The following is a 24,987-nucleotide window of genomic DNA, read 5'->3' as shown; positions in this document are numbered from 1 at the left end:
CAATAAATCAATAAACCCTATTTTCTGCTATTGACGTCTTTCTGATATTTATGGCCCTTCTCTTTTTCATGGTTGGCCTGTAACTTAATCTGGTGAGGGGAATTCAGGATTTGTTTAAGTACCTGAAATGGTTGACTTGTTTCTCTGAAAGCCTATTCATACACCAGACATTTTTATGTTCAGATGGTGCAACTGGAGTCCTAGCCCGACTCTATATTTCCATGCAGGAATGCAGAAAATGTTCTCCCCAATGCTAAAACGAGCCATTTTCTCTGACATTTACAGCTTGTGTACATGATAGTTGGGGTTGGGAAAATACAAAAATCAGTCAAGACCAAAAATTTTGTATTGTAAACAGGGCCAATGTATGTTATAAGGATATTCAAGTGAGACAACGCCAAATGGCTGCTAAAGGTGGCAGAATAGGTGTTAATCCGCAATACGGAAGCTTACCAGTGCCCCCTAGTGGTGGCTGAATTTATTACAATATTAGACAAGGCAAGTTTATTTATATAGCACATTTCATACACAATTGTAATTCAAAGTGCTCTACATAAACGAAAGTAAAACGAAATCTTGAAGAAAAATAATCACAAAAATAAAACAAGCAATTTGAAAACTTTGAAAATGATTTAAAAATGCACTTAAAAAGAATTTAAGACTAGAAAATAATAGAAATAAATAATAAAATAATAATAATGATAATAAAAATAGATAATAATTTTACACAAAATATATTGTAATCAGTTCGGACATCGCATAGTGCTCATTCAGTAAATGCACAGCTAAACAGATGAGTTTTGTGTCTAGATTTAAAAGTGGCTAATGTTTTAGCACATCTGATTTCTTCTGGAAGCTGGTTCCAACTGCGGGTGGCATAATAACTAAAAGCAGATTCCCCTTGTTTTGTGTGAACTCTTGGTATTTCTAAATGACTCAATCCTAGTTAGTCATTGAGTGACATAGATGAGTAAAAGAACTTTAAATCAATCCTAAATGTAACTGGAAGCCAGTGTAAGGACCTGAGGAGTGGTGTGATATGCTCAGATTTTCTGGTTCTAGTCAGAATCCTGGCAGAGCGTTCTGGATGAGCTGCACCTGTCTAATGGTATTTTTGGGAAGGCCAGTGAGGAGCCCATTACAATAGTCCACCCTGCTGGTGATAAAGGCATGAACAAGTTTCTCCAAGTCTCAACTGGAAACTAAACATCTAATTCTTGCAATGTTTTTTAAATGATAGTATGCTGATTTAGTTACTGCTTCGACATGAAACTGCCTTGTCTGACTACACAAACCCACAATACCCAGCTTTATAAGGAGTAAAAATGATTTATGTGAGGTAATTGATATTAAATTATATATGTGACTCTCTTTTATTCATTTGTTTTTATTCGGTGATAAAAAATAATATTGTTTTATGGAACTGTGTCTAACAACAATGGTAAACTCTAAGACAACAGATCCAAACAAACCTGATGTTCATTTGCTGAGTGGTGCAAGATTAGCCCAGTTTCGGTTGCTCATATGTCATTAAAAAAAATATACAGAAACAACTGAACGTCTTAATCAACTGCATTGTATGACGCAAAAAAAAAAAAAAAAAACCAAAGGTGATGCACTAGTCATTTGCAAGTCGAACAGATGAGGGCCTATGCATTTTAATAAGGAATATGGTTAAACAGGTAGTGCTAGCTATGTAAATGTTTGGGCAAATATACAAGCTGATCTACAGTTATGTTTTGAAAGGAAGCACAACACTGAAAAAGCTACTGCAATATGTCCTAAAATACTCAAATATATATCAAATATACATATATGTTGAAAATACAGTGATCTGTTTAGGCTAACTCTGAATTTAGCCTTTATAGCCCTCTCTTTCATCTAACAGACTATTCTCAATCAGGTCCTGTAGAGTGGAGAAGCTTGGTCTGTCCTCGCTGTTGAACTCCCAACACTGCATCATAATACTGTGCACCTGTAAAAAACCTTATATCAGTACATTTTTAAAGATACTTTACCTAATATTTGTGAGATGTTTTAGGAAACATGCTTTATGCATAAACTTTCTTTTCTATACTCAATTCAATTGATTAATGTGATCCATTCAAAAGCACTAATAGAAATCTGTTCTTATTTTCACCTTTGGTGGACACTGAGATGGAGCCGGTAACCTCCAGTTATCCTTGAGAAGATTAACAAGATGGATAGCCATGGACGGACTCTGGACATAACTTCCTATCTTCTGGATACACAACTGCATCAAAGAATTTACAAAAAGGCAGGTTTAACAAATCAAAAGTGAGTTTTGAGTCAAGATGACAGAATATTTATTTTTAGGGAGTTTTTTTGGTGGTTTCTCAAAGAGATGGTCATTCAGTCACTACGTCCCTGCCACTGTACTCATACAGTTGTAGCACTATTATTATGGCGCTTCATTTACTCACTCTTTTGGGGTTTCGACTGATGTCGCAGTAAGAGAACAGCTCGTGCAGAACAATTCCGAAACTCCATACGTCTGACTTGTGGGAGAATTTTAATTCTGAAATGGATTCAGGTGCATACCTTAACAGGACAGGACACGAAAAAACAAATAAGTTGAAACAAAACATTAATGACAAGTTAAAAAAACAAAACAATAAAAACTCTGCTTTTGTCAACCAACACTGAATCATTCAGAGACCAGAAAAACAGCATTTCATTAAATCTATAATCACAAGGTTCATAACTAACATTCCCAAAATGATCAAATTAAATCTTTACTTTAACATTTGCTTTTCTGAAAATAAAAGAAACCAATCAGTTTCGACCCACACTACCCAGCTGAAAAAAAAGAGTGTAAAACAATACAAGGATTAGAAGCTGGTCAATGTGAAATATTAAAATGATACATTTGTTTTCATATTATATTTGTTATTTATATTCTCACTGATATTCAAATTTATGTGTGACTCTCTCTTTCTTTTCACCCTGTATGACAAAAAAATAGCTTATTTTAACAAGCTGTGCTTAACGACAATGGAAAATTAGAGGACATAAAAAAGCACATAAACACACCTTATGTTAAATCAGGATGTTTTGTGAGTTCAGAGAACATTCACAGATAACCTTTTAATTACTTTTAGGAAACTTTCTTAGAACATATTTTGTTAGCTGGGTTGTTGGTTCATATGAAATGTTGACTGTTGGGTGAAATCCACACTGATAGTGTGTTTGCCTGAACTCCCAAGAGCATGATTTAATCATTACCAGAAAACAGGGCTTTCTCCTGGCTGTGTAACACGGTAGTACTCTTTATCCACTGGAATGATCTTCGTCAGCCCAAAATCAGCTATTTTCACCAGAGTGTCGCTGGCGACTAGGATATTGCGAGCAGCTAGATCACGGTGAACATAACGCATGCTTTGCAAGTACTCCATACCCTACAAACAAGCGTTACAGTGCTGTTCAGGTGTGTAAAGTTCCACAAACAAATCAATAAACTGGTTAGAAAAGGGATTGTGTGAGCTCTCTAGTGTTGGATAGTATTTGTACCTTACAGATCTGTGAGGCAAAGAGCAATAGTCTTCGGGTGCAGACGTTCTGTCTGTGCTTCTCCATATATCCAATCAGACTGCCGTATGGAAGATATTCCATCACCAGTTTTGTGCTGAGTCGGCCTGTGAGGAGTGTAAAAGAAAAGATTCTTGCCTTTTCACAGGTGCTTTACACATATTTCAGTTATACTGTATGTATACTATACAGTATGTATTGTATTGTTTTAGGCTTAAAGGAAATGTCTCTGAACTTCCTGGCAGGAAATTACCAGTGCATTTTCCATTTTTCTACAGACTTCTTCTTACAGAATGCATGCTGATTGGAAATTGATAGTTATCATTAAAGGTAGACTGACCAGTGCTGTAGCAGATGCCCTTGTATTTGACAATATAGTCACAGTGCAGCGAGCTGATGGTCTGGATCTCTCTCTGGAAATCTGCCACGGTGGCCTGTTTGTTTGACTGAAGTTCCTTGACAGCTACCAGATCTCCAGTGTTATCCCCCCACGGATCATAACGACAAAGCTCAACACTGCCGAAGTTACCCTAAACACACCCATACACGCAGCTTAAACCTTCATTTTTCTCTCTTCCTTTCTGATTGGAAATCAATAGTTGCACCAATAATCATCACGTTTAGTTATGAAAGCAAGACTGAATTATGAAATAGCAAAGTGCATCGTATTTTAAATGAAAATTGGAAAAAACTGCAACTAATCCATTAGGTGAAGAAAACACTTATAATTGTAATGGTATTACCAGATTCTCTGTGCTTTTTGTTGTTGTTGCTGTACCTTTCCCAGAATAGAGATGAATCGCAGGTATCTCTCTTCAAAAACATCCTGTTGTTGCTTTTTGAACATGTTCGGTCTTCTCCAGAAGCCATCATTCTTGGGAAGTGTGCCAGTCGCATGAAGAATCTCATAATCTACAGAATAAAGTTAATAAAGTTTAGAACTGCAATGATGGGAGATCATATGGTTCTCATATATTTTAGGACAAATCTAGCCAAGATGCATGAATCATAAGACAGTACCTAGATTTGAAGACTAGGCTACTATGAAATGGATGGACTAAATGTTATGTAATTCAAATGGGCTTCCCGGTAATTATATCAAAAAGTGTATACTTTAAAATGTGATTATTGTTGGTACATTTTACCAAAATTTAGCATACTTTCAAAACAAAAAATAATAAAATTGGAAAAATATGCAATATGAAAATAATTTAAGAAAAAAAAACTGTTTTACAGAGAGAGGGAGAGAGAGAGGAAAAAGATTTGGTTTTCAAAAGGTACATCTAGAAAAAGGGGGGTCATCTTATATTCGGGTCAATACGGTATATGTACACACACACACACACACACACACACACACACACACACACATAAACAGGAACATGCTATTAAGCCCTTTCACCCTCAATAAAAAAAAATTGAGTATAGTTCTTTGAATAAAGAGTTTTTTGGAAATAAAAATTAACCTGGGAAAATAAAAATAAAGCATTTATTTAACAAATAAAAAGCAAATTGATTAAATAAATAGTATTTTAATGTATTACTTAAATGTAAACATTAGTAAAAAAAAGATATTATAATACATTATTATGTATTAAATATTATATTACAATTTTACATTTTATTTAATACTTGTATTTCAAATTTAGATAATATAAGAGACACATAAAAGAATAGTGGAAAATAATAATACATTTAAAATATGTATTTAATAACAAACTTTATATTTAACATTGTAATATTGTAAAGAAAATAAACCTGATGAATAACATTGATAGAAATTGAAAAAAAAGACGTTAACTTCTTCAAGGGGGCGCTAACTGGCCTTAAAACCAAGCCACTTTATTTTCTGTCCATGGGACCTGAACCGAGCAGATAGCAAACATCTGTGTGTTACCTGAAGTGATGAGGCTGTTGAGCTGGCGGATGATGCTTCTGCAGGACGGTCTGAGCTCAGGCTGGTACTGCATACACTGAGCGATCAGGTCGGCCAGCTCAGTCCACTCCAGCGCAGGCAGGGTTGAGAAATGCTCATAAAACTGCTGCTTCTGGATTCAAATAAAGCCATCAGCTGTTTAGTACCACAGTACCATGGAGGAGTCACAATTCCTGCATATATGTGTAACGATTTTAACTTTTAATCTAGAATGTATAACATCCTTTACAGTTAATTTACAGTATGTTTGTATCTTCATGGTGTGTACTCATGTGAGGTGTCTGTACTTGTATGAGGTCCAGGCCCTGCAGTGGAGCTTCTCCATTATTGAAAATCTCCCACAACGTTGCCCCAAAACTCCACTTGTCACACTCCAGTTCAATCTCAAGTGTGTCCAGTACCTCCGGAGCCACCCATGGGATTCTGTCTAACACCACTGAATTTACAGAAATGTGCATTTTAAAAAAGTGAGTGAAAAGTGAAGTGACATTCAGCCAAGTATGGTGACCCATACTCAGAATTTGTGCTCTGCCTTTAACCCATCCGAAATGCACACACACAGAGCAGTGAACACACACACACACACACTGTGAGCACACACCCGGAGCAGTGGGCAGCCATTTATGCTGCGGCGCCCGGGGAGCAGTTGGGGGTTCGATGCCTTGTTCAAGGGCACCTAAGTCATGGTATTGAAGGTGGAGAGAGAACTGTACATGCACTACCCCCACCCACAATTCCGTCCGGCCCGAGACTAGAACTCACAACCCTTCGATTGGGAGTCCAACCCTCTAACCATTAGGCCACGACTTCCCTAAAATTTTAATAAATTACACATAATCATGTAGTGTATTATAATCCATAATAAGAGCTAAATAAAGAATATCATATAATATAAAAATATAAATTATTCTAGAAGTCATCAGATACTCTTGTTAGGTAGTTTGATGTTCATCTGATCAATATAATTACCATCTTTGCCCAGCAAGGCCATGCTGGTACCAGGGTCACTCAGTTTAATGAAGGGCGAGTTATCAGATGAAGGGTCTCCCTCTCTGGCCAACAGCAGATTCTTTGCACAAATATTCCCATGTGCAATATTCTTCTCCTCCTGTATATGGCAGAAAACATTTTTTTAAAAATCGACTTTTTAACTACTACTGAAGTTTAGAAACAAGGAATGGAATGCATCCCTTCAAATATATTTAGTACAGAAATCAATCAATATGAGCGTTTAACTGAAAGATTCTTGATTCTGCCACTTTTGGTTCAAATGTTTGGTTCAAGTATGTTTTAGTATTACTTTTATTTTTTAAAAGACTTTAAAATTAGTAAAGACTTTCTAAAATTTTAAATCTATTTTGAATTATTTCTGTTCTTTTGAATTTTCTATTATCAAAGAATCATGAAAAAAAGTATCACAATTTCCACACACAAAAAAAAATTAAAAATAAATAAAAATAAATTAAAACATATAATTATGTAGATAAAACAAAATTAAATCACTTAAACCAATATTATCAATTTTAAATAAATGTTGTGATTCTTCAGTGAATTAAAAATGACTGGATGATCAATCATTTTGATATTTGGTAAAAAAAAAAAAATTAAGTATTTATTATGATTGTAAATCCTTCAACCTTTAATGTAATCTAGTGCTACTTCTTTAAATTATTATTATATATAAAAATCTAAAATCAGCATGTAGGAGGATATTGATTCAGGTTCAATATTGAATAAATAAATTAAAACATAACAGTAACAGTCCTGATATAGTTCTGTATTATAATTAACATCCAATTTTATCATGCATGAATATTTCTCACCAGGAAGTTGAGAGCACAGGCCAGTTGTTTGGCCACATCTAATTTCCAGCTGACTGACACAGACATGCTCTTCTTCAGGTACAGGTCAAGTGCGCCGTGCTTCACAAACTCCTGCACCATGATGTCTGTGGGGGTCAGAGGAGGACACACTTTACTGACATGACTGTATTCACAGGCACTTTGTCAGGCAACCAGCATCACCAACGACCCTCTAGACCCATTCAGAGTTCAAGAAGATTCCAAGAGCTGAGGTCATTACACAGACTTTTAATCGCTTTCTTAGGGTTTGCCCTCTTGTGTTTAGACTTTGATAAAAGAGTGTTTGGTAAGAGTGCTTTTACAAGTGTAAAACACTTACTTTTGGATTTGTGCACACTGATGCCGTATACCAGGAGAAGGTGCTTGTGCGAAATTTGACTCATCAAACTGGCCGCCTCAAAAAAAGACTAGAAAACAGCAGTAAGATTGCATCATTAATCACATGGCTAGAAATATTTTTCTATTCAGTCAAAGAATATTACATGTCATTGTTGAACATTTTTGTTAAATCTCTCATTTATTAAAACTACAGTATTCTTAATCAACCCAATCATTGTCATGGATTGGCATGTAATGGGAAATGCAATATTCTCTATGCCAAAATCCCCATTTGGTATTGTCTTTTTATTGCAAATAACATATTCTGCATATGTTTCATGATTGAAAATGTACCTCCCAGCAGTTTTTATGGTTTGCATCCAGGACCTTCAGAAGAACCTCTGTGGTGTGTGTCACTCCGTCTCGCTGGTCTGTCTTACTTCCTTTAAAGATATGCGTGAAGGAACCTTGCCCTAAGCTTTCCCTCTGTTAAGAGATAGAAATTTGCTTTTAGTAAGTGTTTACAGTCTGAAAATAATAAATACAAATAAATTGTTTTATGCCCTTAAAGTAGTGGCGATGACTTTAACATTATTAAAACATAATGTGTAAACTCTTTTTAAGAATGTATAACTGTACCCAGGTGAGGTCCTCGTGTTTAATCATGTGGAACTGCATGTGGCTTGGTTTGTGTCTCTGTAACATGGGGGAACTGGGCATCTCAGTCATACTGCTGTTACGAAGGATGATCATGTTGGTAAGTTCTGCAAGAAAGACAAGAAATAGCACAATAAAAAGCCTAAAAAAGTACAACTCTGATAATTCTGGTGATGGTATTTACTTAATTTGTCCAAATGATTATTTTAGATTATGTATGCAATTTATTTATGCAATTATGTGATTATTTTATTTTATTAAATCTGATATGTCTAAAAAAGTCAAAATAGTATGAAATAGCTAATAATTTCAAAAATAATAATTTCACATTTTTGTTTTAGATTATGCAATTTATTGTATTAATTAATAAATAGCACAGTTTATTAAAAAGTTATTTTTATTTTGAAAGTAATTTTTTCCTAATAATTATTTTAGATTATTTATGCAATTTAGTTTATTAAATATGATATGTATAAAATAGGAAAAATAGGAAAAAATAGCCCAAATAAAAATAAAACAACAATAATAATAATAATAATAATAATAAATTTTAATACATAATTCAAGTTATTTTTTCGCCAAAATATTTAATAATGTATTATTTGTTTATTGTTATTTATTATTATTTTGGTGATATTATTTACTTACTTTGTCCAAATGATTATTTTAGATTATTCATGCAATTGATTTGATTAAATCTGATATATATAATAATGTTAAAATAGCATGAAATATGCTAATACTTTCAATAAATAATAATTAAAAAAATATTGTTTTAGATTATTTATGCAATTTATTTTGTTAACCATATTTATAAAAAAAAATTGTTTACAAATAGCACAATAAAAAAAACACCTTTAAAAAGACATTTCTTAAATGTTATTTTTTTTCCAAATGATTATTTTAGATCATTTATGCAATTAAGTTTATTAAACATTATATGTAGGCCTATAAAATATGAAAAATAGCAATAAAACCACAAATTAAAAATAAAAGTAATTTTTCTACAAATTACGTTTTTAAATCATTTATTATTTGTTAATTATTATTCTGGTGATGTTATAAAATAGCATGAAGTAATAATTTCAATAAATAATAATAATCTAAAATTATTGTTTTAGATTATTATTATTTTTTTATTTCCCTAATGATTCTTTTAGATTATTTATGCAATTTAGTTTATTAAACATTACATGTATAAAATATGAAAAATATCAAGAAACAGCAAAATAAAACACTTTAATACCATTGTTTTTCTTTAATACCAAGTTATTTTTCCCCAAATTATAATTTTAAATCATTTATTTTTATTCGCTTATTTTAACAAATATTTTAATGTATAAAAAATATATAGAAATTATTCAAATAATAATATAAAATGAACTCTGCTTTTTATAAATTATAAACATTAAGATCCAAAAAGCAAATGTTGCACAAAAATGTTCTACCTTTTGGTCTGGGTGGGCAGCACTTGCCCAGCGTGACGGGGATGTCTGACATGAGAAGAGTACTGTGCTGATAGAAATCTGTGAGCTGTTTTAGACTACAGAATGAGTTGTGGATCCCAGCCAGGCTAAACTTCTCGTTTTTATCTATCAGACAGTCCTTGTAATCCACCCCTAGATGAGTCTGGTAGAACATCCAGAAGTTAAGAAACACAACAACACAGACTAATCATTATCAATTTCATATGTGAAACTTAAGAAAGATCATGCTGGATTTTAGTCAAAATTCAAATTAGAATAATACTAAGAAGTTATAAATAGGAAGTAGCTTTTCATGAATCAGATCTAAATCTTGTTATGAGTCATGTGCATTTTTTTTTTTTTTACTTCCTGATAGTTGAAACCCAAAGGCTGGTGTCTGTATGAGTCCAGCAAGGCTGGTACCTGTATGCAAACAGTGAGGAAGTACTTGTCAAAGTCCTTGGGACTGTGACGTAACAGGAACATCCCATTTTTGGCTCCGGCTTTCTTAAGCTTGTGCACTGCAAATTCTGACCTTCAGAAAACACACAACCAAATTGTGCTCATTACTTAGTCATTTCCTATCTAATTGTACCATATGGTAAAATGTGAAATATTTTGTAGTACGTTATTGGGCCGTGGCAGTAATTCTGTATGTCCTCCAGCAAGCTTGGCGGGGCCACTTCTGTGCAGAAATAGTGAGTCGAATCCGTAGTCAATCTAAAATATCCATCAACCAGAGAGACAAACGAAAGAGCCTCAGTTAGAGTTTGAAACTCAGCCTCCTATTGGTGGAAAGAGAAACAAAACACACAATTAAAAATGAATTCCTATATCATCTAGAAAAAAAAAACAAAAAAACAAGCTTGAATTTATCATACTTTCATAATAACAAACCTTGGTTAATCAAATGAGTCATTAGCACTAATACTATCTGTGGGGACGATTACTTCCTTTTCTAATGTGTTTATGTATTAATACACCAAACAATATTACATTTATGCAATGCCACTACCATGCACTGGTCGTCCTGGCGTGTGAGAGTGACCACCCTTCCCTCCAGGGGCATCTGCTCTTGAGAAAGACGCTTAATACTAATGTCTGTGATCTGGGGGAAATCACAAAACGTCTGCCATTCCTGTGAACGTACAAGAGGGAGTCCAGTAAATAACTGAGAGCAAATCTACTATCCTACACAACTGTTTAAAAGCATGGGATCTGTAGGAGTTTTTGACATTTTTGAAAGTCTCTTACAGTCGTCAAGGCTATCTGATCAAAAATAGCCTACAGTAAAAAACATTTAATTTTTGTAATTTTAAAAATGTTTAAAAATTTAATTTTTTTCTGTGATGGCAAAGCTACATTTACGGCATCATTACTCCAGTCATTAGTGTCACATGATTCTTCAGAAAACATTCTAATATGCTGATTTGGTGCTCAAGGAACATTTCCGTTATCAATGCTGAAAACAGTTTTGCTGCATAATATTATTATGTGGAAACCATATGATAAATTTTCTTCAACATTATCATTAATAACAGGAAGTTCAAAAGAACAGCATTTAGTTGACAAATAAATACAAATCTTTTGTAACACTACAATTGAGAGTCACTTTTGATCAATTTAATGCATACTTGCTGAATAAAAATATAAAATTCTTTGAAAAAAAAATTGCGCTCACATCAAACTTTTGAACAGAACACTTAAAAGCATAAAAAATAGTTCAAATAAGCAAGACCGCTAAGAAATTGAACTTCTCATATCTTTTCAGTTAACATTTTATTATATTAAAACACTTGTGAATTTTATATAGTTTTATTTGTAGGCCTGTTACATAATTACAACAAGCTAGTTCCAGTTAATTCCCGTAGGTGGCGACAAGTGACTCTATTACTGGGTAAGTATATTGACTGATTCATCCTTTATGAGTGAATCAGTGAATCAATTCAACCGATTCGTTCAAAAACATCGATTCATTCAGTAACGGCCTACTTGTGCTCTGTTTTGAACGTGTGAACTTTATATAGTTTATATGTATTATATAATTACAACAGCTAACATTAGTTCCAGTCAATACCCGTGAGTGGCGACAAGTGATTGTATTACTGAATCAGTGAATCAATTCAACCGATTCGTTCAAAAACATCGATTCATTCAGTAACGGCCTACCGGTGCTTTGTTTGGAACTTTTTTTTTTCACGGCACAAAAATACAACTTGAAAAAAGTCAGCTTGAACAGGAAAATGTAAGTGACGCAAAATGAACCTATTGTTTACTGAACTTTTGTATAAAGTTCTACCTGGCTGTCCTTGGTCTGTATCTGAATCCCTCCTTCCCCAGACACTCGCAAGGCTTTGATCCTCTGCCGCTCGCTCTGCTCTAACCATCCAGAGTGATGCAAAAGGAAGCTTTCTGAGCCATAATTGGGCTCCACCACACTCAGCTCCATCAGGTACTTGAGCTTCAGGCTTCGTTCACCCGCCGAGCACCTGCCCAGCTTCTTTAGGAAACGCTTCAGCGTTTTTCGTATCTGATACCGCGCTAGGCGGCTCATACGCTGTATATCTTGTCTGTGGGTCTCTGGGAGGCAGGACTTGTAGCTGGAATGAGATTTTTGAGATAGTTAATGAAGTTTGAACGTTTAAAATATATGTTACATTTACAGAAATAGTTTTTTTCCATCCATTTATGTGATAATTCTTCTGTTTCTCGTGTTGTATTTATCATACCTTGTTGTATTGCAGATCTCACCAAGGCTCTGGTTTCTCTCTTTAGCCATACGCCACAGATCCAGAACTGCCATTCCCAAACATTCCTGCTGCAAACTCAAAGCAGGAGAAATCCCGCCATGTCCAGACACAAAATCACTGCGGGACTGAAACAGAAAGACAGATGGGAAGGTAAATGATTCTGAACAGAGTCACCATAATGTATGGAACCTTGATTATTAGAATCATATCAATAGTTTACTATACACTAGCAGGAGGCACATAATCCATTCATTCATTGCTTCTCAAATAATGTTGCCTCTTGAGAAAGCAATGACAGATTGTCTTCTATTGTGTATACCTGAGCAAAAAGATAGTCAATGACGCAGTAGTCCAGCACAGCACAGATTCGTCCTTTGCTGAGGCTAAAGCGGTACGATGCTTTGGACCCTTGACCGAACCAGCTTGAGAAGAAAAACCTTAAACAAACAGAGAAAAAGTTTTACAATTACAGATGGATAGATCTTTTTACTTTCTCAGTATTTAATGTCCACTAGTTATTATTTAACTTAATTATTTTATTATAGAACTCATATTTTTTTCTAATTTAACGAAATTATTTTATTTCTGCTTTATTTCAGTTACTAAAACTGAATTTTAATAATTATTTTTTTATTATCAGTAACAATGGTTTTTATTTATTTCTTAGCACATTATGTATCATATTTATCTTATATATGCTTTTTGCTTACACTGTTGTCTTCCTGGTAAGCAAGTATACAAACTTTTAAAGAAAATGAAAAACTTTATTAGTGCAAACGTTTTTTGTTTATAATGGAAATGACATCACACTCTATATAAACACTGATACAATGATATAAATGTTGGAGATAAATATTCAGAGATTAAAATTTAGAGTTTATGATTATTTAACTTTTTAATGATCATTGTTTTAAAAACATAATATGATCAATTTACTTTAAGAATTATGTCTGGATCAGGGGAAGTGTTAAAAACAGTAACAGACATTTGCAGATTAAATGAAAGTTAGTGACATGATTAGAATTCCAAATATTCAGTAAAATTAAAGGTGCTGTAGGGAACTTTTGTAAAAAAAATATTTTTTACATATTTATTAAACCTGTCATCATGTCCTGACAGTAGAATATGAGACAGATAATCTGTGAAAAAAATCAAGCTCCTCTGGCTCCTCCCAGTGGTCCTATTGCCATTTGCAGAAACTCCATCGATCCCGGTAAAAAATAACCAATCAGAGCTGCGGTCCATAACTTTGTTTGTGTTCAAAATGTAGAAAAATGAACATAATAAGCGAGTACACCATGAATCCATTTTCCAAACCGTGTTTTTGGCTTGTCCTGAATCACTAGGGTGCACCTATAATAAGTGTTTATATTCGGACTATTTTAGATTGCTTCGGGGATACCGCGGCGGAGTAACCCAGTACCTTTGTGATTCTTCATAGACATAAACAGAGAGAAGTAGTTCCGGCTACGATGTTCTTCCGCAAGACGCAAGCTGTTCTGTTTATTAACCGCTAGAGCGTCAAAAGTTACCTACTGCAGCTTTAAGCTCTTTGTAAATAAAATGTATGATTATTTTTTAGCTGTTTTACCTCACTCTGTAGTGAACTTTGACATTCTCCTCGTTCTTAAACACATGAGTTGGTGGATACCAGTATGAAAGGTCCTCTGATGCCAAAGCAAACAGGTTGTGGAACACAGGGAGAATTCCTAAAGACAGAAATATTTCATTCAGGTTGTTATATGGTTGGTGCACAACTCTTTTAAATGTATTTAATTATACTATTAGAAACATAGCAGATTGTTTAAACTTTAAACTGTAATTTCTATGCTTTAGAAATGCTGAATCATCTAAAAGACAGACCTTGACTTTATTTATCAGCAAATTATCAGCAAACTGAATGCATCATGTGGCATTTTGTTGCAAAAAAAGCCTTTATATTGCGTTTGTGTTTGATAGTGTGTTAGTGTCTCACCGCTGTTTTTAGCAGCAAGCACACACACGCTCTCTGCTGTGATGTGTCTGTTGGGGATGGGGAAGATGATCTCTGATTTTAAACTGGGGCTGTAGTACAGGTGCACCTGCAGGGCAGAGTCACAGCTGGACTTCTGACTGCCAGCCCTTTCGCTCTTCATCAAGGGCACCTCTTCCTCTTCACTCATGATCACCAATGCAATCTTGATTGGACAAAAAGAACTAGATGATTCTTTTCAACAGATGGAGGTATTCATTGACCGTTTGTAGCGCAAAATAGAATAGGAAACAAAAGCTACACTGATAAAAATTATTTTGTGGTGTTTTAAGTAAATACTACATAAAACCAAATGTAATTTCTACATTAAATAATTAAGTTCAGGTAAGAATAAAAAAGTAAATTCTATATAACCAATAAATTTAAGCTTGTACAAATTAAAGTTGGACTTGGAATTGCTTGTTATGTTTACAAGGATTCTTTAAGTAAATATCAAAGTTATGATCCTGTTTTTCCCATCATGCACTGGGACATGAATAATTCAAAAGGTTATAATTTTCATTGTTTGAGTTGTATTTAGACTGTTTTACGGTTGACTTTGTCGTTAGGTTTAGTAACTTACTATTTTCTACTCAAAATGACCCATTTATACTCAAACACTATCTACTGATTGTCGTCTCTGTGTTCATTTGTATAATAATTATATTGAGTGGACACATTATCTTCAAAGCTGTGTACTTGCTTACTTACACGTGTGCAAGTGAACCACATGCTTTAATAGCATGGTTGTTATCCAGTGCTACCTTGTTTGAGTAAATTATAGAAACTGTAACTGAGGGTAATATACTTGAGTACTGCGTATTTAACAAAGTAACTAGATAGATATTACTCATTACTACTTAGTCATGTAGATTTTACTTAATTGAATATGTAAATTTAACTTAAAATGTATGTGTGCAAAAACTTGCAAAATAAAAATTAAGTAAATCTACTTACTAATCTGTTTTTTTTTTCAGTGTAATTATTTTTATATTTGAAACAAGTTTTAAATTTACATTAGGTGTTTGTTTGACTTTTGCTAATCTTATGACTGATTATGAATACAATGTTCACTTTATCACACATTCTAGAAAAAAAAGTTCAGTTTCTTCTGCTGTGGTTTTCAGAAGCCCAACAACTATAAAAAACTGACCCCTAACAGAAGCAATGTTTCTATGTTGCATAACAGATAAAAGCACAATTTAGAAAAGGTGTATGCACTTTGAGATTCAATAGAAGCTTCAATTTTAATACTTTAAAACATAAACCATTAGGGTCTCTGGGACCCCAAATATAAATACAACAATGTTGATTTCAACAGAACTTGATGGTTGTTAATAATCCACAAATCAGAAGGTGGTAGCATTGTACTGTAAAGCAGTGGATTATTGTTAACACCAGTTCTTGGAACCGTGGTGGTCATATGCTTGATCGAAGTGAGCTCATCCTTCTCATGTTGGCGATCTGTACTTTCCGTAACAAACTAAATCAAGGGTGTTTTCCCAGAGATTTCCAATATTAAGCCACTAAGAGTAAAGAATTTAATATACATTAAGAATTTGACGTTAAACTTAGGTTACACATGTTTGGTTTGGTTTGGATAATGTCATCCCATTACAGAAATACTTCTGTTTCTGTTCCTATTATCTGAGTACAAACAAACAGACAAACACGAAACATACAACACCACACTCACAAAATGTACACTCGTAATCACGTGACTTCCACTGGCATATGCTCTGAAATGGCAGTTACGAGGTATTTTATCGTATTACGATTCTAATAAAGACAACTGAGAGGTGTTACCTGAAGTTATTTAAGAAGAAACGTTAATATTTTGTTCATGTTGATGCGAAGTGCTGCGTAAATTTCACTCAGGCTTGGCTGTTGTGAACCTCTGGTGGGAGGGGTCAAATGAGACTAGTTTCCGGCAAGAGACAAACCACAGAAGCACCTCATTTCCAGACTGCTTTAGCTAGATCAACACCTCTTGATGTTTCTTTACTGGTCGGCCTCATCTGGCATCTCGGTTTCTAGACCTGTGACCAGGTCATAAACTGAACACAGGCCCATCTCTGCATATCATCAAGTGCAAGCGTAGTGTATTTCTAAGTGTGTAAGAGCAAAAGAGGGAGGGTGTTTGCTGGAGCTGCTGGTTTTGTTGCTTTCTTTACGTGGGAAGAGTGAAACTGTGGTTTCCTCTTTCTCTGCTAGTGAGCGCGGGTTTGTTATTTCCGCCTGCAGAGAAAACCAAGTAGGTTTTCTTCCGTTTGGCATGATACAACCAAGTGCTATATGAAACTTTTATTTAAACCATTTTCATCAGAAAGTATTATGCGCAGCTGGTATTAATGTTAACATTTCAGTTTATTGTGAATGTGATAGGGGCACTCCATCATTAAACACCTTTATATGTAATACAGGTAAAAAATTAAACAATAATTAAAATATGCATGAATTGTACTAGTTCAAAACAAACACTGACAAAAATTAATCTGGATTCTGATGACTTTCAGTTTTTCTGGCACATTCAGGTGACTTTTGTAGGTCATAACCGAGAGCTAAGAAATGCTAAGAATGAATATACCAATAATGAGCCTTGTTTTATAGCTTAAGACACAGAAATAATATCCCTGTCTGCCACAAACAAATGAAATGCATTATTTATTTTGTGTTATAGTTAAAATCTGTTCAATAAATGGTCAATAAAAAGGATCTTTGCAGTGTGTCAAATCATTTCAGGCTACGTATTCTCTAAAACTAATAATCAAACATACTTTCACAGTTAATAATTTAGAAAAGAATCAAGGATAAATCTCTATTAAAAGCATTCAGTTAATTAAGTTACTTTCAGATCTCTTTAGTGTGCATGCTTATGCTTTCTTCTCTTCTGTACTTGGCTAGGAATGAAAGTGAACTGACATACAGGTGCGATGCAGGTGTATGATGAACAGAAACCTATTGTGCATGATTTTGTGCTATGAAAGAAGGCACTATTGTTTAATAGGTCAATGGATCATCTTTCGAATCAGGTGATGATGGTTAGGTATTCAGTAAGGCCAATCAAAACAGAGATAACATTTTTTGATATGAGAGTCTGCATGATGTTAGTAAAGTTGTTCTACATTTCATCAATTAATGCAGTATTTCTTTAAAATTTAGTTTGAAAATAGAAACCTAACTTGTAACTTGCCAATCCCGCACATGTCTAAACATCACCTTTGTTCAGTAATATATCGTGTTTATCAGCAGTGGCAAAAAGTTCTTTCGGACTGAGAAGGATTTCTGTGGGATTGTTTGTCGTAGCTTCATTCTGTAAAGACAAGAATGTGATTTCAGCAGTGTTCTTATTGTTATCTAAACAAATAGTTTTTGTAGACTGAAATAAAGACTGAAATAAAAAATACAATTAGAAATATGCTTTGGCAACTAACAGAAATAACTTAAAATATTAAAATTACAACTAAAACACAAATATACATAAAACACACATATAACTAATAAAAATTACAGAAGCACAAAAATTTTTTAAGTAAAAACTGAAAATATAAAAATAAAAGCTTATTTAAAATATTAATAAATACTATAATTGTATTAAAATAATGCTAAATGAACTGGTAGGAACAGGGATGCAAGAAAATTAAATGAATTGTCACTAACATGAAACTTACCAAGTTATGACAGGATGCATTGCATGTCTTCTGTTCCAAGTTCCATCGTAACAAACCAGGACTGATAGAATCCTTCTTGGTGGGTCCTGTATAATATGACACATTGTCATTTGAAGGGAAAGTATAACATCTGTCAACATTTTAATTCCTTTTAATTATTGTATTAGTGTAAGTGAGTTTCTCTCACCTGTAATGTAACTAACCACCACACCTACCAGCACGACTGCACTAGTTGACAGGGCTCCAAAGTACAGGTAGGATATCGAATAGATATTTTGAAGGCTGTATGAATTTAGTTGAAAAAAGAAAACTGTGCTATATTTTACATGACAAACATTCTGTAAGTCATCAAAGTCACACAAAACTTTAGTCATTATAAAATGTAATACAACTTTGACTCTCACCCATAATCCTGAGGGACTGATGATGAGATAGAAGATTCAGTGACTGTAATGGTGCTGTTAAGCATTGGATTACTTGCCAGACAGTTACCAGCACTGGTGGGTAAAACACCCATCATTTCTGGTGTAGGAGGATAAATTGTGCTTCCAACAGCAAGCCATAGAGACAGACAGAATCCCACAGCCACACCTGAGAACACCCCCTATAAGATGTGAGAAATATCAAACTGCTATTCATCGAGTGGAGCAATAGAATTGCATGGTGGACTGTTATGTTTATGGAGTCTTACTGGTTTATTTGTGGCTGGAACAAACATGCCCAGCACAAATGCTCCCAGGAGTGGACCGTTCACTACCCCCATGACTGTGAATGAACCCTGAGGTTGTTAGAGAAAAAGCTGGTTAGAGCACAGGCACATAGACTGAAATGCATTCTTCCTAAAATGCCACAGTTATTCCAGTTGTTCATATTGTACCTGAAGGACCCCCCAGTCCAACAGGGAGGAGAGCGCAGCCATTGTAATGCAGCCAAGCCCATACAACAGTGCTGATTTAAACAAGCAAACAATGGTCAAACGAGTTGACATTGTAGTCATATTTTTAAACATTATCAAATCGATATCAGCAGATACTTGCAGGAAAACAGAATCATCTTATACTTTAATATGTAGTTACAGCTATGTATGAAAAACAAGTCTCACCAATAGTTTTGATGCATTACAATTTGAATTCATGAATGCAAATAAAGATAGAATTATTTTGCATTAAGAAATGATACCTTTTTTAAATGAAGGCAGCACAACAAATACTGACATTACATAATTATATATTAATATAAATAATTTTTAATAAATTGCAAAATAAAACAAAGAAAAATATTTAAAAAAGAATAAAAATGACAAACGCACAAATGAAAGATGAAAAAGTGAATAATATGAAAGATCTTATTTTATCTTACTTTCAAATAAATATATCTCAGATTTGATCTATAATTAAGTGAAAAGCAATATTTGATCTGAATACATGCAATAAGCCATTGCTTATGGGGGCTATGTAAGTTACTAATGTTTACTTGCACCACAGGGAAGAAATTGTTGCATTTGACCGTACATAATAACTTGGAGAGCAAGAGCTGTTTTCTCTGTGAAACAGTGATTAGCCATGGCTTCATTACATCCTCCATAGTAACAGCTGCCATGGCGTTAATGCTGGTGGAGACAGTACTGTGGAAACAGAAGCGGGTGGTTTATTCCACTTGTACCAGTAATCAACATCTCACTAAAGGGTCTGATAGTTTCAAGCACCTTAAAGTTCCACTGTAGGCACAGGCTAGAAAAAGACCTGGAAAGCCTGGATGATTACGGAAAATGTCCAAAACCAGGTATGGCATATACTGTGAAAATAATAATACAGCTGGTTGCATAAAACGATAACTTCAACCAAATGTGGGCATTTTTGTTGAAATTTTACTCACCCTCAGGCCACCCAAGATAAAGATGAGTTTGTTTCTTAGTCAGAAAAGATTTACCATTACATCATCTGCTCAGCAGTGGATCCTCTGTAGTGAATGGGTGCCGTCAGGATGTGAGTCCAAACAGATGATAAAAACATCACAATAATCCACAAGCAATCCACACGACTCCAGTCAGTTAATTAATTTCTTGTGAAGTAAAAAGCTGCATGTTTGCAGTAAATAAATCCAATATTAAGGCAATTCCAACTTTGTTTCTCAAGTGAAAAATGTGTCTCAGAAAAAAATCTGAATCAGGACTCTGACAACAGTTGTAAAAAAATATTTTGATGGATTTTTAACAGGGAATGGACTTTTTAACTGATAAAATATTATTATGGATTAATGACTGGTATTTTGTCCAGAAGTGACGGGATAAAGTTAAAAATCTTAATTATGGATTTGTTTCTTACAAACAAGCAGCTTTTCACTTTACAAGATGTTAACCGAAGTTGTGTGGACAGCCATTCTGACGGCACCCATTCACTGCAGATGTTGAGCAAATGTGGTAATGCTACATTTCTCCAAATCAGTTGAAAAAACTAACTTACGTACATCTTGGATGGCCTGAAGCGGTGACTAAAATATTCAGCAATTTTTTTTTTTCTTAAATTTCAATAGATCAATTTTGGTTTCAACAAAAGAATTTAAAACAGAAAAGGTTTGTTCCAGCCACAAATAAACCAGTAAGAATTATAATATAAATGTCTTTAAAAAAACATACTAATAGTTATTAGTAGTAGTAGGTATAGGTAATTCTGTTTACGTAGGTTTTGATTTACCTGGTCAGGAGCAGATATCCTGCCGGTCTTCAGTGGGTCACAGCTGGAGTATAAAGCAAACATCACAATGCCACATGTGGCTGCACTGCTCACAATCAAACACAGACCCACCTGATTAACCAGCAGCGCCCTGCAGCACAAGAGTGACACTCAGTGGATCTGTATCTCAGTGAGTGAGAACTGAAAACATGTCAGAGTTCTTCCGAACCATTACTATATCTTATCATTATTAGGAGAAATTTAATGGTAAAAAATAAGTTATTTTTAGATGGTAAAAAATATTTTACTGATTTATTCTCTCACAGTTGAGCTTGTTTCTCAGTGCGACATGATATGTAGCGCTGCACTTGAGCTTGATTGGCTCCGTACATGGATAACCAGACCATAGTGCCACCCACTGTGAAACTCCAGAACGAGTAGCGCTTCTGAGGGTCTATAACGAAACTAACACACAGAAGAGAATGAGCAATAGAATAATAAATATTTAGTTAACTTGAGTATTTAACCGATTTCCAAACATTTGATATTGTTCATACTCATTAAAATTGATGCGGGATCCATTGTTGGCGATCTCCAAAACTCTGGCAGGCCCCTCCTGCCAAATGGTGCCCTGAATGAAGACTGCAATGAACCCAGATAGCATGACTACAATCTGAAACACATCTGTCCAGATCACAGCTTCATACACCCTGCAGGCAAACACAAGCGTAATGTTGTAATTAACAAATATTTGCATGGTCATACCACAGTCATAATCATAATTCAAATCACTGAGCAAATTGGCACTGATTTTTTTTTTTTATGTATATATTCAGATCTGGAAAGATTTCACCTACCACTGTCGTGTAAAATGTGCAGATGAGTCCAGTTGAGAAGAGAGATGCCCACATATTTAGGCCTGAGGCTTTATTCAGAAAAGAAGAAAAGATTGTGGAGAACAGTACAAAAGCGCAAAAAAAACTTGCAACTGCTCATATGGAATCAAAATTGTTCACTGATGAACTGAGATGCAATAGGTATGTGAAGCAATTAACCATTTTTAAAAAGTTCAAATCAGTCTGTTTCACTAACCCTGATTCAAGATAACTGCAGGAGCAAAGATCACTATTCCAGTATAGAGGAGCTACAGAAAGAACCAAACAATCTTAGTGTTACACAAATCTAAAACGAAAAAATAATAAAAATAATATGCTCATTTTATGCAAACTAAATATTAGAATTGAAAGTATAGAAGTTATATTCAAAGCTTTGTTGATAAGTACTCTACAAATACATTTTATGGTATTGTTTTAATATTATTAAAAAATTATATTTTATTTAAATTTGGATGATGAGTTGCTCTTACTGTGGCTACAATGAACTGTAAACTTCCCAAGAGCTGCATCCCTCTGCCAAACCTCATTCCTAAATACTGAGACACAAATACATTTATTAGAACCTGGTGTTCTCTCTCTGTCTCACACACACACACACACACACACACACAGTGGGGTACATCGTGCATGCAAAAGCACATGCTATACATACTAAAAACTGAAAATTCATGCATATTAAATTAGAAAATAGAATGAGATTCACTAGTAATCTCAACTTTAATTATACGCAGTAAAAATCTGAAATAAAATAATATTAAAAATACAAATTTCAGCTAGCTTCCAAAGCAACATTTATCTTGAAATAATTAAAACTAATAAAACTAATATACTGTATAGACACATTTTGAAGTGTGCTACTATAAAATGTATGTATAAACATGTATGTATAACATGTTTGTGTTTATATACAGTATATACTGTATATGTATATATATGCGTGTGTGTGTATGCAAGAATTTATATAAAATTATTCAGCTGAACTACTAGAAGAACATAATGTACAAAATCCAAACCTGACATGAGCTGGTGATTTTGAGCCGATAAAACACTGGAACAAACAGAACTGCAGTAATGAGGGAGTTGAGCGCTTGTCCCAGGCACATATAGAGGAACTTAAAGCCATATAAATATGCCTCTGATGGCACACCGAGCACTTGGACGGCTGACATAAAGCTGGCACAGAGTGACAGTCCAACCGGCACAGCAGAGAAACCCCTTCCCCCTGTGAAGAAGCTGTCCACGTTGGAGCGACCTGGGGTCTTTCTCAGAGACTGAAATAGCCCGATGCCCACCGACACCCCCAGCATAGCAGCAAATACTACGTAGTCCACCAAACAGAAGCCCGGTCTGTCAGAGTCTGAAGCCATAGTCCTGTCTGTTTGGACTCAGTCAGAGCTTAAATGAGTGGAGTCCTTCTCTTCAAGATGCTTTCAGCTGTAACAACAAACCCAGAAATCACAATGCATTCTCAATCAGCCCCCTGTTATGTTCTCTTGACTTTCAAACACTGAGGCTCATGCAGTGCACGGTGTCATTTAAGGTAAGAACAGATAAACCAACAAAATAGAAACAGAAATAGTACAAAATTAAATATATCAATTTCTATCTCTTTACACAATATTTCAATATTTAAAAAACTTACCTTTGACCAAAACAAAAACATGCAAAATTAGTTTATGAGTGTTTGAAAAAAAACAAATTCCATAGGCCAACACATAATAAACTCATCCATGACAGAAAACAGTATTGGCTTAAATATTACTATCACTCATAAGTGTGGAAAGTGAGTTGAGCATTCAAGCAGAGCTGGGTTTTTTTTTTCTGGGCTCATGATTTGGATAATCGAAGGCAGTCTGAGGGGAGTGGAATTAGGAATTAATGTAATACAGTATATGAAAGGAGGGGTGTTGGGATTGACATAGCAGAGGCGGAGTTATTCAACACCATAGAGATGATATATATATTTAATGTGTTGATTAACAGATTATATGCACTGAACCGAATGTACCTTGATATAATTTAGCAAAGTATCAATTCTGTATATATAATATTCTATTTTCTTTTCTTTTAATGTCTGAGATCACATTGAAAATCGTATTTTTCAATGTAGCAAAAAAATTATAATAATAATAATAGATTAAATATCTGAGATTTTGTACTATTTCTAGGTCAAACAAGTAAAAAAAAATACCTCTGAACTAAAAGTTAAGATTTTGTTGAGTCCACTGAAATTAAACATTCTCAAATAATGCTGGATAACAAGTCGGAACTAAATGTTATGCTCTTAAGATAAATTTTGAAATAAATAAAAAAGTTACACTGAAATTGTTTAGCAAATTCTATTTTAAATAAAGCATTGAAGGCATATTTGAATTTGATTCCAGTAACATTAAGACTTTTGGACCCCAGTCATAGTGATGTTACCCTCTGTGCCGAGGCTTCGGACCGTGTTTCGGGAATCCCAATATCTTTCAGTAATGAATATAAATAGAGTTATAATCAAAACCAGCAGCATAACATTTTTGTTTTTTATTTCATTTATTTTTTTATTCACAATTATACACATTTCTGGATAGTGACAAAAAAACTGCAGGATATTTTGTTGAAACTTTTAACATAAAGTCCAATATGGCGCTGTCTATGCAAAAATGCATTTAAAAAGTAGTGCCCTATGGAATTACATTTGGTTCAATAAAAATTAACGTAACTTTATAAAAATCACTTTCTAGACTCTTTTTCCTAGTTCACCTTATGGCCTATAAAGCGCGTATCGAGGCTTGGTTTTTTTTATTTATTTATTTATTATTTTTTTTTTTATTTATGCTTTTTTTTTTTTTTTTTGCGTATCGAGGCTTGTATCTTATGGATAATAATCTATTTATTTGGAATAATGCAACAATTCTAACCCCATACGTATCTCTTTAGACTTGCAATGACGTAATTGATGACGTCCGAAGTCTCGCTTGGCCAGGAAGCGGTTCGAATCATGTAAATTCAGTCCTCTGCCCTGTTAAACTTGGCCACTTTCCAGTTTGCCTACTATTTTGACAAAGACTTGATTTCAAGTCAATGTGTTTATTACACAGTTATGTTATATTATGTTTTAAAATCATTATAAAATACACATTATATTCATATAAATAGATTAGTCTATGTTTATTTTATTTTTTTCACTGTTATTTCTGGCGCAAAACAAAAG

The 24,987-nt window shown here is 34.1% G+C and overlaps 2 protein-coding genes across 2 annotated transcripts; both read right to left on the bottom strand.

The window, feature by feature from the left end:
- Positions 1–1,367: 1,367 nt before the first annotated feature.
- On the bottom strand, positions 1,368–16,711 carry LOC113099566 (tyrosine-protein kinase JAK2-like). Its single transcript, XM_026264426.1, has 24 exons — positions 16,356–16,711; positions 14,514–14,715; positions 14,130–14,247; positions 12,858–12,975; positions 12,518–12,663; positions 12,088–12,388; positions 10,804–10,926; positions 10,416–10,573; positions 10,212–10,323; positions 9,771–9,951; positions 8,305–8,429; positions 8,020–8,151; positions 7,667–7,754; positions 7,309–7,433; positions 6,455–6,593; positions 5,773–5,921; positions 5,447–5,597; positions 4,328–4,461; positions 3,890–4,079; positions 3,532–3,656; positions 3,247–3,419; positions 2,445–2,562; positions 2,141–2,254; positions 1,368–1,975 (listed from the first exon to the last, which is right to left on the bottom strand). Exons 2-24 carry the CDS (start codon positions 14,698–14,700, stop codon positions 1,856–1,858), a joined length of 3,327 nt encoding a protein of 1,108 aa, XP_026120211.1. The 5' UTR covers positions 14,701–14,715; positions 16,356–16,711; the 3' UTR covers positions 1,368–1,855.
- Positions 16,712–16,897: 186 nt separating this feature from the next.
- Positions 16,898–23,243, bottom strand: LOC113099567 (sodium/iodide cotransporter-like). The gene is made up of 15 exons (XM_026264428.1): positions 22,802–23,243; positions 22,259–22,324; positions 21,985–22,036; positions 21,740–21,817; positions 21,450–21,594; positions 21,217–21,357; positions 20,914–21,043; positions 19,926–20,014; positions 19,732–19,844; positions 19,098–19,168; positions 18,912–18,998; positions 18,625–18,824; positions 18,408–18,502; positions 18,221–18,306; positions 16,898–17,862 (listed from the first exon to the last, which is right to left on the bottom strand). Exons 1-15 carry the CDS (start codon positions 23,153–23,155, stop codon positions 17,758–17,760), a joined length of 1,812 nt encoding a protein of 603 aa, XP_026120213.1. The 5' UTR covers positions 23,156–23,243; the 3' UTR covers positions 16,898–17,757.
- Positions 23,244–24,987: the final 1,744 nt, after the last annotated feature.

Source organism: Carassius auratus, unplaced genomic scaffold (assembly GCF_003368295.1).
Source record: "Carassius auratus strain Wakin unplaced genomic scaffold, ASM336829v1 scaf_tig00216970, whole genome shotgun sequence".
Classification (NCBI taxonomy): Eukaryota; Metazoa; Chordata; class Actinopteri; order Cypriniformes; family Cyprinidae; genus Carassius; species Carassius auratus.
The sequence above is the reverse complement of the archived record's forward strand: the minus strand, read 5'-3'. Positions and strand labels throughout refer to the sequence as shown.